The sequence below is a fragment of the Cygnus atratus genome, chromosome 5 (genome assembly GCF_013377495.2).
Source record: "Cygnus atratus isolate AKBS03 ecotype Queensland, Australia chromosome 5, CAtr_DNAZoo_HiC_assembly, whole genome shotgun sequence".
In the NCBI taxonomy this organism is placed as follows: Eukaryota; Metazoa; Chordata; class Aves; order Anseriformes; family Anatidae; genus Cygnus; species Cygnus atratus.
Window position 1 is genome coordinate 1,159,360 of NC_066366.1, and position 18,770 is coordinate 1,178,129.

The 18,770-nt window shown below is 37.5% G+C and overlaps 1 protein-coding gene across 15 annotated transcripts in view; it reads left to right on the forward strand.

Annotated features, from left to right (window-relative positions):
* GALNT18 (polypeptide N-acetylgalactosaminyltransferase 18) overlaps positions 1 to 18,770 on the forward strand; it is a 312,077-nt gene that overhangs the window by 247,040 nt on the left and 46,267 nt on the right. For 14 of the 15 annotated variants that reach the window (XR_004779229.2, XM_050711302.1, XM_035550277.1 and 11 more), the window contains 3 exons: positions 9,346 to 9,531; positions 13,172 to 13,309; positions 18,179 to 18,274. Coding sequence is in view for 14 of the 15 variants with exons in the window: in XM_050711302.1 (XP_050567259.1) it covers positions 9,346 to 9,531; positions 13,172 to 13,309; positions 18,179 to 18,274 (420 nt within the window). In the remaining variant the exon portion in view is untranslated. The remainder of the gene's footprint in view (positions 1 to 9,345; positions 9,532 to 13,171; positions 13,310 to 18,178; positions 18,275 to 18,770) is intronic. The other variant, XM_050711304.1, reaches the window with a different exon arrangement.

Consider the following 18,770-nt stretch of genomic DNA (forward strand, 5'->3'; position numbering starts at 1 on the left):
AATTATACATACAGACAGCATTACCAGTTTTCCAGTGAATCATTTTTGCATTTTTGCTCTTTCTGGAGATTAACAGTTCCCACAGGAAAGCAAATGATTGATACTGCACCAGCAGTACGTGACATCGCTCTACCCTACAAGGAAGGAAGAAGAGGCTCTTGGAGGTTTCTCACAGATGTTTTTTTCACTGCTTACGCCTGTGTGGTTGCACATTACCAGCTGGGCATTAATATAGACATCTGGATGTTTAAGAAAGGAAATTGTTTGCAGTGGTTCGGAAAGGAGTAAAACTATTATAAGTCAATATGCACTTAAAAGTCTGTGGGCTTAGGTCAGATGGAAATTAATTAGTGCATTATTATAAGGTAGCCTGATGTTTAATATCCCTGCTCTTTAAGTCATAGCATGGTGGAAATGACAGTCTAGCTACTGGTATTACGATCCTTCATGGATTAATCTGAGAAGGTTCCATGTTCTTACTAGTTTTAAGTTAATATGTGTCTGGAATCTAAACTTACAGAGAGTTTTTAGTTATGCAAGGCTGTTTCAGTTTGATTGAGTAATCTAACAAAGATCAGAGAAAGACCTGTGTGAGAAGGCAAGGGATTGTTGTGTTGTAACAGAACTGATTAGGTGACCCAGATGGATTCTGCCAGAATCAAGTATGTTTGGGTCAAAGCTGCAAAAGCTAAATACCTTCACATGTCATAGCACTTTTCTCTTGGTGTTGTGGTTTAACCCAGCCGGCAGCTAAGCACCGCACAGCCGTTCGCTCACTCTTCCCCTCCCTCTCTGGGATGGGGGAAGAGAATCAGGAAAATGAAGCCTGTGGGTTGAGATAGAGACAGTTTATTAGGACAGGACAGGACAGGACAGGACAGGACAGGACAGGACAGGAAAGGAAAGGAAAGGAAAGGAAAGGAAAGGAAAGGAAAGGAAAGGAAAGGAAAGGAAAGGAAAGGAAAGGAAAGGGAAATAATAATGATAATAGTACTACTACTAATAATGTGTACAAAACAAGTGATGCACAATGCAATTGCTCACCACCCGTTGACCGATGCCCAGCCTATCCCCAAGCAGCTGGCCCCCCACCCCGGCTAGCCACCCCTATATATTGTTCAGCATGATGTCAGATGGTATGGAATACCCCTTTGGCCAGTTTGGGTCGGCTGTCCTGGGCCTGTCCCCTCCCAGCTCCTGCTGCATCCCCAGCCTGCCCACTGGCAGGACAGAGCGAGAAGCTGAAAAGTCCTTGGCTTGGTGTAAGCACTGCTCTGCAACAATTAAAACATCAGTGTGTTATCAACACTCTTCTCATCCTAAATCCAAAACATAGCACCCTACCAGCTACTAGGAGGAAAATCAACTCTATCCTAGCTGAAACCAGGACACTTGGTCTTCTGGTACCAATCAAGTCTTCAGGATTAGTGCAAGATTAACACGGTTGATCAAGCTGAGTGCAACTGCAGCAGAGGAGAGGAAGGCAAAAACATCAATGAAGGGCAATGCAGTATGTTGCGCTGTGAATACTTAAACAATGTTGATCTGATAATTCAGTTTACTTCATTTTAACCTTTTAGGGTAAAAAGTGATTTATTTTATTTCCTACTCTTGACTTATACTTGACAATGTAGCAGTGATTTATGTCAGTTACTTGCCGTGCCTAGCAATGAGATAGACACATTTGAAAAAGAACAGGATGAAGCCTTATACCCTAGTGATCCTTGAAGCGTGTTATTTCCTGGTAACACAAGGCATAGAGTAGTTTCCTGCAATTATGGAACAGCAACACAACATACGTGGTTTAACAATACATTGTAAAAGTTTTACAGCTCATGAAGATAAGTGCAAAATTAATCCCTGCAGAACAAAACAATTTTAAAAGTACATAATGAAACAACTAAAAGGGGAAGAAAACTACTGACAATTAAATATGGGAGGAATCTTTACATGTATTACTTTTTCAATTAGGATGTTTTATAAAGGCACAATTAATGTTAAATGAGGCCTATGAGACAGTTAGTGATGAATTCAAAAGTAAGATTTTAGGGAAAATTTACATTTTAAAAATCAAGAGGACTTCTAGTTATGTTAAAACCTTTTTATTTTCTTCCACAAATTCTTTTAGATTGTGTTTGGGGGGGTGCTTTTGTAGGCTGTTTACAGTTCCATATTACCAGCTTGGTTCTGGAAGAAAGCTATCATCACACACAAATAGATAAGTTTACCTGAAAGTATGAAAGGCTCGTGTGATGATGAGAAGTAGAATAGTCTTCAGAAACCTCATAGGGCTTCAGTAAAACAGATGAAGTAATTTTAAAAATTTCTCTCCAGTCTCTGATATGCAAAAGAATGCATGCTGTTCTGAGCTCTGACTGTTGGCAGTCAATTGAAATTGTTACACCCCAATTTCCCACTCTGCAGGGGTATACACAAGGTCATGATTTTCTTCTCCAGCCCATTCAGCATCTGGAAGCAGGGAGTAAAACAGAGCTTCAGTAAGCAGTGTTTCTTTTTTTTTTTTCTTTTTTTTTTTTTTTCTTCCTGTCTGCCTATATTCTGATTTTTCAAATTATGCATTTACATGACTCAGGCCAGGACTCTGCGTTTAATTCTACTGTTATGGCAGACTTCTTCAATGGGAGGAACCTGTTCAGGACCACTGTGATAAGAGTAACTGCACAAGGATTCTTGGTGAATTTGGGGAAGGTTAGCCAAACCCTACAGTACTTACTGTAACTATTGCAATTATTTGGTGAATGTTATCTGACTTCAGTGGAGATACACCTAAATAAAGATTCATGTGTTTCATCTAGTGACTATAGTTTTTAGGATTACAGAGCCAGATATACAAATATACATGACAACCCCAAAACCCTCAGGGTCCAATCCAAAACCCACCGTATGCTACTGGAAACATGAACATGGATTTCAGTGGATTTTGTATGTGACCATCCTCCCTATCCTTTCTGCAGTCAGTTGTCAAAACACCAAAATAAAAATGCAGACCCAAAATGATCACAGACCCTGCTCATGGTATGGAATAACAATAGTTTTTTTCTAATTGTCTGTAAAGTATCAAGCTTATTATTGGCTATTGCTAAATGGCAATAATGTCAACGGTTAACAAGATTCAGAAATATTTTTTGCATTAAATTGTTCCCCAAAACATACGTTTAAGATAATTGGCTCCTATTTGTTTGTATCCATAGTAGTAATTAATTCACACTGACTTTTTTTTGTTTGTTTGTTTTTCTTCAGGGTGTATCTTTAATGAGTTCTTCTAATTTCATCTTTAGCAAACTTCACAGAAGCTAGATATTGCTTCAGCTTTTTGAGAAATCCCAACAAACCACTTAATTATTAAAAAGTTTTGTTTGCAGTCCAAATGAAATGATGGTTTCAAACAAGGTCACATAAGTTCTCAGAGAAACTGCATGATCTGTGTAAATACAATGAGTGCAGTACATGCTAATAAACTGCTCAACATTGTGTAGGTTTTTTTTTTTATTAGATTAAGCTTCCACAACATGAAAAGAACACTCAGTGATTAAAGAGATAAAAAGAAACACTATTAATGAGGAAGTGTTATATCACTTTATAATGAAGTATAAATTAAATATTCAAGAGAGACATCAGCTTCAGAATTGTAATTGTTTTGATTAAACATGCAAATTCAAATATGTTTAAATTCAATTGAAAATAATTTACTAGAGGATGTGGATTTAAAAACACATAAATAGAAATGGAGATTCTTTGTCTAGTAAAGCATTTTCCAGAAGTGAATGGAATTTGCTTTGAGAAGTTATGACAAGATTAATGTAGACATTTGTAAGGATGTCACCCATCTGTGGTCCACACTGCAGGCTGTGCAACTGCTGTCATTACTGCCCTTATTTTGATGGGAATGAGTGACGGATGATAGCACAGTGATATTACGGCTTATACCTTTAAAAATGCTTATGGAATCCATTTGGTGTGTTACTGCTTCTGCATCTGTCCTGCTTGTGCTGTTCCACTGGTCTGCCACCTGTGGTGGTCCTTTACTCCTTTAGCAGAGTGGAGGTTGCAACTGAAGCGTTGGGCCATGACTTCGTTCTCTCTGCAGTGCTTTATGTGTCTTACGCTTTACTACTTCCAGTGTGAAGAATGTGTTTCTTGTTTGCTCTGTGGGGCTAATTTACCCTTGCTGCACATAAATTCACGCAGATCTAAGTTCACAGTTATATTGGACATGTAATGTACCTTTAGTAAATTAACAGTAAGCAGTGCTTAGGGCTGGGACAAATTATCCATGTATGCTGCAACAACTAAGATTTAAAAGGAAGGTAGTTTCCTACCTCCCTTTTTCAAATAGATTCTCTGTATTCACTTAGTGTTCCTATTGTCTGCTACTTGCTGTACTTAGTTTAGGTCACAGGCTCTGCTGATTTTAGTTTTTCAGCTTCATGTTAGTTGCCTTGGCACTGCGACTGTCCCTTTACACCTTGCATTTTGGTCTGGAATTTCATCACCTTTTGATAGTGATAAGGGAACCTTTTCAAGAGGAAGAAGCTCTCTAAGCCCTTCTTGAGGATATTCCAAATATATAAACCTCCTCAGGAAATTCAAGAATAAACAGCTACTTCTAAGTTACTCTTTTGGAAGGGAGCGTTGAAAAAACACTGAAGTGGATTGTGAGTGCTCTTTGAAAGGCATTTGTTCTTCTAACAGAATTTTTATTTTATTTTGTTTTGCAAAGCAAACCAACAGGAGCAGAACTTTAAGAAATTCCTCCAAAGAAAAGCAAGCTTTCTGCACTGCTGAGGCTCTAGCAGTGATGTTAAGTACTCTGACAGATAAGCAGTCCCTCACACTCTGTTAAAACAAAACAAGAAACTTTGTAAGGACTTTGCCTTAAGGCAAATCTGAGCCCTGTTGTAGTTTTGAAATCGGTGCTTTTATGGAATGAACTGTGAATTGCAATTTATTGTATCATGATGATGAAAGTACATGTTATTTTGGCACATGCATGTATGTTTAGGGATTTGGCAGGAAATTGGGACTATTGCTAGCAGTTTCCACCTCTTGCTACCACAGGTAAAAGATCTTCACAAGCAATAGGAAAGGGCACAATGTTTCCTTTTAACCACAGTTTAGGAAATTCATCAAGTTCCTTCCTTACAATTTTTATGAGTGGTTTTGTCATTAAGTATTACTGATTGAAGGGGCAGTATACTTAAAGGCATAATATTTAACTTCAAATCATTGCCTATTGTAAAACAAAAGATTTTGTTAAAGCTCTTTTATCTTTAGACTTCCTGCCAAAGTCATTGGTGCTAACTTGGAAAAACTTTACTAATTTTAAAACTTTATTTATAGGCATCACATAAAATAACAGTGCAGGGAAATGGGAAGGGTATTATTCAGTATACTTGAAGCCTGAATAAAAATTACTAATGACAGCAAAAAACTAGCTGTGGAATTCACAGGGGAAATGTGTGAAGGTGTGAGGAATTGACCCCTCAGTTCCTGTTCTTAACTAACTTGACAGTCTCTTGTCTGCAAGAGTTTTAATAGATGAAAATCAGACCATTGTGAAAGTCTTTGCTCTGAGCTGAGTCTTTAAGAAAATATATTTCTTAACATTATTTTTTTTTAATTAAAAACTGTCTTTCCCCAAAAGGCGTAGGGTTCAGAGTATTTAATGATTCTACCCTATACACTTTTGATGTGAGATTTATACCTTATCTGGATATCTTTAAAAATCATAGTGTGTTGGATGGCTCCAACCATCTCCACAAATAAAGGTGGCAGGGGTGGGACAGGAGAGGTCAGACTGAAGCGTGCAGTTGGTCTAAGGAAAGAAAGAAAGAACAAACAGGCGTTCTTGGCCTAGCTGCAAAATTCCCTTATTTCACATATAAGCAGGGAAGAATCAAGAAAAGCTAATGCTTTCTGTAGCAGTCAGTTATTCATGTTACAGTGTTTAATATTCATATATCCTGCTCAGTGTAGTGTTTAGTATTTAGTGTAGTAGGGCTAGCAAAACCCTTTGTTCCTTGCCTGGAGATTTTCGTTGTGTGTTCGAGTCGGGATTCCAGAGTCCATCAAGATTCCAGGAGAGTTTCATGCCATTTGAAAATCCAACTTTGATGTCTCCATACATTTCTTTGCAACTGGTTTCTCCCTAAGTGCAATGAAGCATTTGGAGAAAAGAGTTTTCACATCATGCTGTACTCCCGTGGGCTCAAAATGCTTGTGGGAGAGAAGGGTACTATGGCTTGTCCTTGACCATCAGAGCAAGTCAGGATTGTCCTTTCTGCCCTCATTAAGTATTGTAACTCCTTTCACTCTGCAAATACCGTGCAAGGCTTTGTAGCCTACATCTAGGGTAGCACTTCTTGTTTAGTGCTGTAACTGCAAGCTCTGTATACAGTAGCATAATTTATGATTTGCATATCATCAGATCACATTTGTTTCTCCTGTATTCCTCTATAAAAAGTAATTAATTAAAGGACTTTTTCTCATCATGATATATAGAAACTATTAGCTCTTACACAGGCAGATAGTGATAAGACAAAGGGGAATGTTTTTAAACTAGAAGAGGGAAGATTTAGATCAGATGTTAGGAGGAAATTCTTCACTCAGAGACAGTGAGGCCCTGGAACAGGTTGCCTAGAGAAGCGGTGGATGCCCCATCCCTGGAGGTGTTCAAGGCCAGGTTGGATGGGGCTTTGGGTAACGTGGTCTGATGGGAGGTGTCTCTGTCCTTGGCAGGGAGGTTGGAATCAGATGATCTTTAAAGTCCTTTAAACCCAAGCCATTCTATGATTTTATGATATACTGCTAGTCCAGTTTTGGTGTATGTGAATCGCGTTTTCATGGATTGCAAGAGATTTTTGCTCAGAAATAATAGGATTTGCTTTTGAAGCTGTTCAATACAACCCATGTGTTCTGTCAGCATCTGTATTGATAGCTCCTTCTTAGCATTAAATTTTTAAGTTAATCCATAGTTCTTGCAGAGTAATTAATTAGTCTTTGGAAATAGAACAAAGATTGACAGTGTCTGATACAAGGGGGTGGCCACCAGATTTGATTTATTAGAGTTTATTCAGGTACTAGGTAGTTCTTATTTACAAACTGTATGGAAGACTTGGTCAACTCGGGGTGTTTTATGAAAGCACATATGACTTCATTATAAAGTGAAATTAGATTTTACTGATTAGTGAATCTGTACTAAAATTACAGATGAATGCACTCTTTGAATTTTCAGATTCTGGAAAAAAAAATCAGATATGTGGAAATACAGCTTCTTACAGACAGTGAACTTCTGGCTGAGCTTGTTGTCAAGATGGCATTCAGACCTAACTGAAAATCACACAAAAGATTTGGTGTTAGCATGTTGTATTTGGAGAGAGGCCATCCCTATTTAAAATGAGCAAAGGCTAGGCAGAATGAGTAGGCAGGGCATGTAGCATGTGAATTGTGTTGACATAGGCTAAGTTATGACCATCTCTACATCTTCCTTGTCTTCTATTAAACTAATTTAAACAGTGTACAGTGAGTAACTCTGAAAATTTATAGTCGGATGTCAATGCTGTACTGAGAAATAGCTTGGATTGCAAGCAGGCATTGAGTGAGCAAAGACTGATGATACTTCACATTTAAATTTTATTAGGAAATATAGCTGAACCATTTACAATTAAACCATTGAGAAACTAGTATTTTTGTTAGCTTGCTAAGCTGGATTGCCCACTTTATATGAAAATTAAAAAGAACACAAATGCTGTTTCAAGATTATTACTTACTCCTGTGCCAGATCAATGAATGGCCTATTTCTTTTTAAATATTTATGAACATCTCAGTTTCACTTTGATGATGGTAGTGATTAAATTTATGTATTCTTATAGTTTTCCAAGTTAGGGACACAAGACATGCTGAAGTCTTTTCAGCTCCCTTCTTGACTGTACCGTAGGTCCATGGGATAGCTGATCTTCCAGAGAGCTTTGAAAATCAAGGCTCTGTCTCTTCTCCCAGCATATGCTGAATGCAATTAGGCACCGGTTCAGAAAAGGCTTTGTAAACATTCTGAATCCATGCCACATTTTCTGGTCTCAGGAGCTGCCAAATGTCTAAATGCTGTATTCAAGCCAGATGTCTAAATATATAAAATGAATGACTGAATAAAGTGCCTCCTTAGTAGAGCATATGCCTATAGGGCAGACACACCTGAGGGGTCTGAGACCAGCTTCAGATTGTGAACTTCTGCCAACCCACATCCCTGAGCACTGGGAGGGACACCAGATTATACACTCTTGGATGAGCTGGACAGGGAAAGGAGCACCTCACTTTCATTTTTTGCTATTTTGGTGTATGACACCAAACCTCAGGAATCTCTGCTAGCAGTATCATAAGACAAACTCCTTCATTCTCATAAGGCAAATATCATAAGGCAAACTCCTTCGTGCTTACTTTTCAGTGCAGTATGCCTATCTCTGGGACACTGAGGGACTTGTTCGGTAGGATCAAACAGTTTGAGTACATACAGGTTTTCATGTGAACAGCATCCACTAAACCATTAAGAATCTGCTGCCTTGATCTTTTTAGGAAATTCACATAATACGAGATGCACAGGAAAAGAAATTGCATGTAAAATATTTCAGCTACATCACTGACTGTTAAGGCTTCAGATGTTTTCTCTTGAAGTGAAAGCAGGGAAGGAAATCAGAAATGAATATAATACTCATGATAAATGTTATGGGCATTAGCTCAACTGTGATACTGGTCAAATCTGAAACACACTTGAGCAGGTACACTAACCTACATTAGAAGTGTATTATTATTTGTAAGGATAATGTGTGTTCAAATTGTTCATAGAACATTTTCACTAGATAATCTTCCTAATCTTTTGCATTCCTGAAAAGAAATAAACTTGATCCTTTCTGAGCTATGTTTACAGGAAAGCATAACATGCATATATATGATCTTAAAAATTCCATTGGTTTAGTTTCTCAGTAATGTAAGGCTGGCTAGCCCCAGATTCTGAACATTGCATGTATGTGTTGAGAGGGACTGTGCAATCTAAGAGAAATACCTGCAAGGCTTTAAAACTTGAACCCAGATGCTATTGTATTTGGATGCCTTATAAATAATTTTATTAATAATCTTGAGGATAGCTAAATTCATCCCAGAAAATTGTGATGGGTGGCTAATGGTAATATACGAATTCTGTAGTAAGGTAGGTAGTGTTAATAATTCATGGTAAGGGAAGGTAATAATTTTCTCCTCCCACAACTGTCTAAAAACGCCACTGGCAGTGGTGTAGGGAGCTGTCACTAGCAGGCTGTCTTTTTCTCTTCCTAGGTGTGGCAGTGTGGAGGGAGTGTTGAAGTTCTACCTTGCTCAAGGATTGCCCACATTGAAAGAGCACATAAACCGTACACAGAAGATCTAACTGCTCATGTCCGGAGAAACGCACTAAGGGTGGCTGAAGTCTGGATGGATGAATTTAAGAGCCATGTCTATATGGCATGGAACATACCCCAGGAGGTAAGTAACAAAAGCTTGTGTTTGCAAGCTTTGGCTTTACAGCCTTTGGGATTTGGTTCCTACTCTGAATTTTGATTTTCTGCTAGGAATTTTTTTGTTGTTATTTGTATACATGTATAAATATGTGTCTTAGGTGTAGACATAAAATATGTCTCTACATATATGCCTACATATATACATACATTCATAAATACATATGTAGCTGTACCATTCTAGAAGTAATTCCTTTGTCTGCAGGTTCCTTAAAAATGAATTTCTTGTCAACCTCACCGACAACTTTGCATGGAGACTAAATTTAAACTAGTAGTTGTAGAAATGTGAAAAAAAAGAAGCATCAAATCCATATTACACATGTTATTTTGAATTTGTGTCTCTTACTTACAATCACACAGTTAAAATTCTACCAGATTTTGAAGGGAAGCTACTAAAGGGCAAGGAGTGTTAACATCTATCAATACAAAAGTGGTTGTATCAGTTGTTGTTATTATTTATTACATGGAGGTGTCCTGACTGTGCCAATGTATCAGGAAATAAGCCTTTTATACTAAATTTTAGAACTAATTTGTTAAACAAATGAAATATAAATGTAGTTTGTGGATTGGACTGATTTCTTCAGGTCACCAAGTCTGTCAAGATGTTTGCATGCTAGATCTCGTACTGACAAAACTGATTTCATTTATAGTTTCAAAGAGGAAAAAAAAGTATTCTTATTTTTTTCTTCCATGTCCATTATTTTTCAACCACAATTGCACTAATCATTGCACTAAACTGCTTAAATAGATTGTAATGCAGATTATATTCTCTTTTCATTTTCACAAAGGCTATTGCTGTCAAACAGCAGTACAAACTTAAAAGCTGGAGACGGCAAGTGCTAAATCAGTTTTTAATAGTGCTAGCCTCTTCTGCAGTGTAAGGAGTTGTCTTTGTTGTAGGGAAGAATCTATTAATATGTGTATCTACAGAACCAAGCATAAACAACCTTCATTTTTATTTCTTACCGCTGTCGAAAACTAAATAAGCACATACATAGCCACATATTTATTTAAAATACACTGGGAAATGTCTTATTTTTCACAACTGAAATAGACCTTTAAAGCCTGAGTATACTCATTACCTAGTAATTGCTACAGGATGTCTGGAGACAATATGGGACCTTTATGACCATCAGAGGTTTTTCCTGTCAGATGGGGTCTGCAACTTAGAGGTGAGCCCATTCAAGTGCTGTTCATCCAGCTTCCATCTTTTGCCATATGGAAAATTGGGAAGGAATTAAACAAGCACTGGGACTTTGTTTTGTTCTGACAGTCTGATGTGTGCTCAAGTACCCCAAGTCAGTTGTATAATTCAAAGCTGTTTTAATCATCTTTGTGTTCACTGTGCGAGTCCTGGTGCCAAGAATCAGGTCATAAGCTCTTAGGAGCTTTGGGACTTTCTTTTCCTTTCCCATGCTAAATTTTGCTACTACTGAACTGATTCTAGAGCAGTAGGAATTGGGCATGTGTTTAAGAAAGCCTTCTGACCTTTTACAGGGAAGAGGAAAATAGCACAAAACTACACTTCCAAGCACTGTAATTGAATCAGTCAGTATATAAAGAAAATGTACGTCATTAGTGTGAGACTGCTTTTATACATCAAAGGGTTAGGAGCAATGCAGTCTCTGGCTGGTATAAAAACATCATGAGAAAGGAGTATTCAGTGTAAATTTATGTAAAAAGTAACTTACATCCTGTGGGACACTTTTAATACAGACTTCCATTAGGCAGGGTGCAAAGATACACTCTGCAAAAGGCTAGATGGGGATGGACTAGGTCAAATTCAGATATCGGACTGGGTAGCAATATTTTTGTTTCATCTTTGCTTATCTCAAGATTAAACTAAAGGTGAAATGCAGAAGAGAGAAAATCTTCAAAACAAACGTAGCTTAAGCTGAGGCAAAAAGATGTCAAGACATGATCGTGAGAGACGTGCAGAGGACAGATGGATAGCATGACTAAGTACAGTTTTACAAGTGGATAACTATAGGAGTAATCCTCTACCCGGAAGCAGATGAGATAGTGCACTGGTAATGGACTGAGTGGGTCATTGAAATGTAGTTATAACAGTCGGGAGTTTCCATAAAATATGTTATTCCAAGATGTTAACCACAAGGCCTGTTTTTTCCATGGAAGAATTCCCAAATATGTGAAAAGCCCCACAATCCAATGTTTCCAAAGGTTTTTGTCTTTGAGAACTAATAATAATAAAGGGAGTTTGACTTATTTGGCAGTGTGAAATGACTGCCCTCTTGGGATCTCTGTGTGTGGCTCTGAAGTACTGAAGGCTTCTAATGGGGATCTCAGATACCATGGTGATTTCTGCATCATAACTGCTTAGATAAATAGGTTTGGAAAAGCACTTAAAACCCCAAGGAAAGATTTTTCAAGTGTCAGAAACAAGAGCTATGCTCTGCATGTGTCCTCCCCTATGGTTTTTGTTTTGTTTTGTTTTTTGTTTTTTTTCCCCCTCCCATTACATTCTCCACTTTGAAGGAACACAATCAATTGTTCCTGGTATTAAAGCCAGTGTGCCATGTGTAAGCTGTTTTCCATTTCCAGCTGCATGGAAGTATGTGATTACTGAGGCCCCAGATGCCCTTTCTTACCTCATACAATAAAATGTGAAGAAACAAACATGGCTGCATGCAAAGTTGCATGAGAAAGGAGCAGGGACGCAATGGACTGATTTAGAGGGGAGACTGTTTTTTTTAATAAATATCTTGTGGCTAACAAAATCTTTGGGGTATTTATGGCCCAGCAAAGTCTGCTGTTTAAAAGAAAGTTTATTTATCCTGCATTTTGTTCTGAGGCAGAAGTGGTGGAGAACAACGTAGAGCAAAATGTCTCACTTTACTTCCTGTCAAACATCAGCCATGGATTTGCATTTAGATCTCTCTCTAAAAATTTCTGTTGCATGATTTTAATGTGATAAAGTATTGATTTTTATATACAGGGACTTTATGAAACTCACATTTTATGATCTACAAAGAAGTATGTCACATGAAATTAGGTTAGCCAGAAATGTAAAGGGGAATAAAAATTGGGGGAGAGAACATTCCGCCATTGCTTCTAACAAAAATATCAACTTCTCTTTTTACATTACCATAGAAATTTAATAAGTGATATTTCAGAAAGGTGACCAGGGCTTCTGCTCTTTCCAGTGAAGCAATAAACCCAGACTTCAGAAATGGCCAGAAAGTGTAATACACTAATGATTAGGCCACAGTGGGATGCCAGCAATAAAGTTGTTTCCAGGGCAACTTGCTACCTGCTGCCAATTGCTTTTGGATTTGGAAAGTGCCAGGATATTAGAGATCAACAGTTATATTCATTGGAAGCTAGATCTAAACCCCACTGAATTCAGTAAGAGTGTTTCCATTGACCAGAGCAGACTTTGAAAGAGACTCCACCATGGTGACCTATATTATATTTGGTAAGGGCACTTACAGAATGTGTGGGTAACACAAACACTCTGTGGCCAGCAGGTGGAGATTATCATAGGTCGTGGTCATCTTTGCAATGAGGAGAGACTCTGGGTGATCAATTTATACAGAAGAAAGTGTATCACTGATGTGTTTCCTACTTTTTCTGTTCTTTATGTGCAGGACTCTGGAATTGATATTGGTGATATTTCTGAGAGGAAGGCCCTGAGGAAGAAGCTCCAATGCAAGACCTTTAGGTGGTATCTTGTCAGTGTGTATCCAGAAATGAGAATGTATTCAGATACTGTCGCCTATGGGGTGGTAAGGATCTTGTTTACATTTCCTATTTTAAAAAGGTGTTGGGGAAAAAGGGAGTAATCGTGGAAGTAATTCATGAAGACAATGCCTGGCTCCAAGTAAAATAGTGAGATAAACTTGAAATCACTAAATTATTCGTTAGACTGGTTAGTTGACAGAGATTGCTGCTCTGCTGTAGTTCATGCTGAGATACTCTGTACACTGTCTTCATCCCAGATTTTTTTTTCATTTTGTTCCATGGCTTGCATTCCATTTAATATTGAAAGCATGATTTTTTAGGCATATTGGAGATGTCAGTTGGAAGGATTGCAATCAGCAGGTGAATTAACAAAATAGGCTCAATATCTCAACTGCAGGCTACTTAATATTGTAGCCAGAGCCTCAAATGTTTCTATCATGGGATTATCATTGTCATTACTTGTGTGACACTAGTACCCTTGTCTGTGTTGAAATCATGCTCGAGTTGTACTGTGCTAATTAAAGCAGAGACAATTCTTGCCCCTAGAAAACCGGCAATCTAGACAGAGAGGATAGGTATGCATGACATGGAAGATGAACGTAGTAAGTTAATATGGGCACATAATAAGCTAGTAGAGTGAGGATGTCCTTTTCTCATTCTCTATCCAGTATTATATTCACAAAAATTTATTTCTGTGAATTCAATTTGTTAGTTTTTTTTTTTTTTTTTTTTTTTTATGCACATCCCAGTTAGGAAATGTAAGCACTAAGAGTTGTAGTTACATTTCATACAAGTGAAAGATTTCATTTGAGACATTTCTGCCCAAAAAGAAGTCTGAGTTCTGCAGTTTGCCAGTGTGGCTCTGAGAAGACTGTGAATGTCCCCTAGAGCAGAAGCTCTTTTACAGCAATTAAAGTGATTATATGCCCCACAAAGTTCCATGACCCCTTTGATGACCAACTGAAATGATTGCGCTGGCTTTTCATACAATCCAAAAAGAAAACACTTCCAACAAAGGTTTAGGCCATTGTTAAATGTGTGGCATGATGGTTAACTTCCAAAATAGCTCAGAACAATGCCAAAATCAGACCTGCATGCAAGGAGCCTCTTCCATTGACTCAGTGGTACCATGATCATTATTAGATGGTGGTGCAGAGTTGCCTGAGGAGAAGGAAGTATAGCTGCTGATAGGTGCATGATTTTGCTTACAGGTACAGATTAGATAAGGTACTTGTTGCGTAGTCTTAGTATTAACTCAGCATCATGTAAAACAAAATGAAAGACAGTGAACAGTCACCCTATGATTTTATATTCTGCCAAGACTTTTTCATCAGCCTTTTAAAGCTTTTGCTGGCTATATGCAAAACAAAAATAATCAGGAGAGTTCATTACAGAAATACTGAACTCACTGGTCAGCAGAACATGCACATTAAGGTACCGCATAATAAAACACATGATCCAGTCTTTTGTCTGCAGAACATTTGTAGCCTCATCAGCTAAATAAGATAGGAGGAGTGATTTCATTATTTGTACTACCACAAAAGGAGTGGTGGACAGCTGTGGCCAAGTATCTGTACAGGTAAAGGGAAGAGTATTTTATGAAATACACAGGCTGCTGTTTTATGAAATGCTTGTATGAAATAAAAAGACAGTGCCCCAGTCTTTACACTAAGAGTTCCTGCGATCTTTAGTCTTCCTTCATGTCTGCTTTCCTGTTCTCTTGCAAGTCTTAACATAGAGAAAGGTGTGATATTTCAAAGAAAGTCAGCTGCTTGCTGATTCTCGGAAGTGCTTCTATTCATGAACTGTCTTAATTTCTTTTTGTAGAAATACTAGCATTATCATTAATTTAAAAAATAAAAATTACAAAAGCCATCTGAATAGGCATTGTGTGAACATCTGGAAACGAAAAGCTAAAATGGAGACATTTTCCTCTTGTGTTGCTCAAAAGGACTGAAGTTAGGTATTGCAATATCCTAGCATGGTATTAGATTACATGTGCAGTAATTATTTTTGCCAAATATAATAGAATGAAATTATGCACAGAAAGCTATATATATAGTTTAAATGTAGCCTTTCATTTAAAAACATTGTAGGGTGACTTGGTTTGGTGTGGGTTGTTTTCTCTTTTTTAAGATGATGCATGTGCATTTCCATTATTCTCAACTATTTCTCTTGAGATATCCATTGGATACCAATTCCAGAGCTCATGGAAGTAAGTATTTGGGTTACTTTCAAAAGTTATCAGCACACTGTGTCCACAGAGAAAAATGATTTGTTTACTTTAAACCTGCAGATTTGTCTCTTTGTTATTTCAGAGGTTGGGACTAGGTTTTGGGAAATAAAAGTTTCTAGAGCTCTTCTTCTTCCTAGGTACTTCAGGTGTGACATAATTAGAAAAATGACTATCAGTCCTGACAATTCTAGAACTTCCAGATCCCTCTGTCAGGAAGAGAATATAATACAGTAGCACTGGCAAAATACTGGTCTGAGAATCAAAGATTTGAGGATTTATGAATTCTGCAGTACATTCAGAGTTAGGAGAAAGCAACATAAGTGGGGCCAAAAGTATTTTGTGTAGGGCTAATTCCCTGATTCTAGCTCCATGTTTGAGATAATTTTGCAAATACAAAATTTCAGTAGTATATCTCTGTATACTGTAAGGCTGTTAAGTTTAAAAGGGAGCAAGTGGCAGTACTATTTCTTTGGGGTTTTTATTTGTTTGTTTGCTTGTTTTCAGTGGGGGGACTGGCAACCTGGTTATATTTTGGGTTATAATTAAGTCTCGTTAGTCTAAAACTGCATTATCGAGTTAATTTTGGGTTGCCACATAGCCATTAGATTTTGGAAAGGGATAGTTCCTAAGAATCTTGTGACTTTGTACAAGAGGCTAGTATGTGGTGGCTTCTACATGGGCCTCAGATTTTGAAACAAGTCTTGTAGTCATAAGGCCAGTGTCTTTTATTCCCAGTTTTCTGTAGTGTTTATTTCTCTAGGAATATTTTATCTTAATTGTAGAGTTGTTGTTTGGGAAAAGAGTTTGAGAAATTCAGTCTGGAAAGCTCCTGTTATATCTTTGTTTTCAAAGGGGTCTAGCATTTTGTTTCTTTTTCTGTAGTGCCTGATCACTGATACTGCCGCTGTTAGGGCTAAGGTCATGGTTCTTTTTACAGCTTGGGACCCTAAAGTCTCTGAATCTGTTTTACTGCTGGGCCAGCCCTTTAAGATAAGTCATACACTGATGTTGGCCAAGGCAGAGGTGTTTTGCTTCCTTTATCATGGGAATTATTTTGGGAAAGGTTATAATATTAGGGTTAGGACAAGTGGTAGAGTTTGAGTTTGTGGAAGAGGTTTTAAAAAGCTAAAGCCAGTTATGGATCCAGGCTTGAATAAATAAGGCTTATATTTATCATTGATCTGGATAAAGAGTGTTGCCTAATATCTGATTACAATTAGAGTCATGGTTGTGGTTATGCTTAAAGCTAATGGATATAAAGATTAGAGAGAGGAAACTTCACTTAATTCTTGAAGTTTGCACCTAAGAATAAGGCCAATATTATCATAGAATCATAGACTGGTTTGGATTGGAAGGAACCTTAAAGATTTGATTTGCCCTTGGTGAAGCCATGTTGGCTGTCACAAATCACCTTGCATTCTTCCAAGTGCCTTAGTGTAGTTTCCAAGAGGATCTGTTCTATGATCTTCCCAGGCACAGAGGTGAGGCTGACCAGTTGGTAGTTCCTAGTGTCTTCCTTTCTACACTTTTTAAAAAATGGGTGTGATCTTTCCCTTTTTCCAGTCACACATTGATATTGAGTGCATATTTTTCTCTTTGATATTGAGATTTGTCATGTCTGTTACCAAAGTTAGTTAGGTTTGGAGTTAAGGTTTGGAAACCTTGTGAAGATGAGTTTACGTTGATTTTATTCGCTGCCTGACTTCAGTCTCTGTCTTGTCCAGTTCTTACATACCGCTGCACTTTTGGATTTCCTTTCTAAGCATATCTATTTATTTTTCTCAAAGGAGGTCCCTGTACACAGCTGGCAGGACTGCTCAGTCTCTGATGGTTGCAAACTACATTGCCTCTTCACTCACTCCATCAGACAGTTCTCTTGTGTTCTCTGAACCAATCTTATACCACTGTACACCTTTGTACATGCCCATGGGTATGCAACCCACATCTTTGGCATTACACTCTACAAAGACCTTTTAGCCATCTGTGCTCATTAATTTAGCACTTCACTTTCAGAAAATTCTGTCTCAGCATTGCATAGGTAACATATAGGGATCAGTGAAGAACCAGGCCAAGTGCTTTGCAGTCCTTTCATGGCTGGATTGCTGTAGAAGGGTTAGTCCTGAATAATGTGAAGAAGAGCTAATGCATACCAATTGGCTAGAAGTCTCTAAGTGTCAGCAGAAAGGATTTTTTGAATTATTTCCAGAAATCAAAAGAATCTTCTGAGCGATTCTGAAAAACAGTTTTATTAGAGGGCTTTCTCCTGTGTTTAAAACTCCATCCATACTCCTCAGCTACCTTCACACTGTTTAAAAAAATATATATATAAAAATAAATAAAAAGCTAACTCTTTTGTATATAGTGTGTACCTTAGAAGCATAGATTATTCCATAAAAATATTTAAAAATATATTTATAGAAAAAAATGATTGCTCTCTGAAGGCTTTTTGACATCTACCCTCCCTGAAATCTTGTGCAACATTATTGGAATCAGTAGTGTTAGATTATCTACAAGGAAGAATTTAGTCCAAGTGCTTCACATATCTTCACTTCAACAAGTATTTTTACTTCTGCATATTTCAAGTACATACAATTTTATTGGGAAAGAAAAAGAATGTAATCATACTTCTTTTTCTGATCTAAGACTTGCTTGATCTCTTTCTTTTTGTTTATTTTAGCTGCAGAATTCCTTGAAAAGTGATTTGTGCCTTGATCAAGGGCCAGACACAGAGAATATCCCAATCATGTATATCTGCCATGGAATGACACCACAGGTTAGTTTGGCTAATGATGTCGTATATTGCTGCTGCTGTTTCTAGACTGTGTAAGAGGAACCATCATGTACCTGTCACTGTTTTCCTGCAACAAAACCTCCTTATGCTGTTTAGTATCTCTATTACAGAAAGCTAGAAAATTAGTTCTGCCCTAAGTTAGGAATTACTGACATAGTAGCACTTTGACAAAGAAGTTTGTTCATTCATTTTGAAAGAATTTAAGGAATACGAGAGTCAGCATTGATACAGTTTTGTTGATAAAAAGCTTTCATTTCTGATCTGTGTGTGGTGTGTGAATGACAATGCATTTTAAAATACTTTATGCACATACGTGAGTATATTCATATATATATATTATATACATTATCTGAAACATCTTCTTTACTTGGTAATGTTTACTGTCTCATTTTCACAAATCTGAAATGTACAGCCCCCTTCTTCACAAATGTACAGCCCCCATCTGTGTCAAAAATCAAAACCCAATCATCAAATCTTT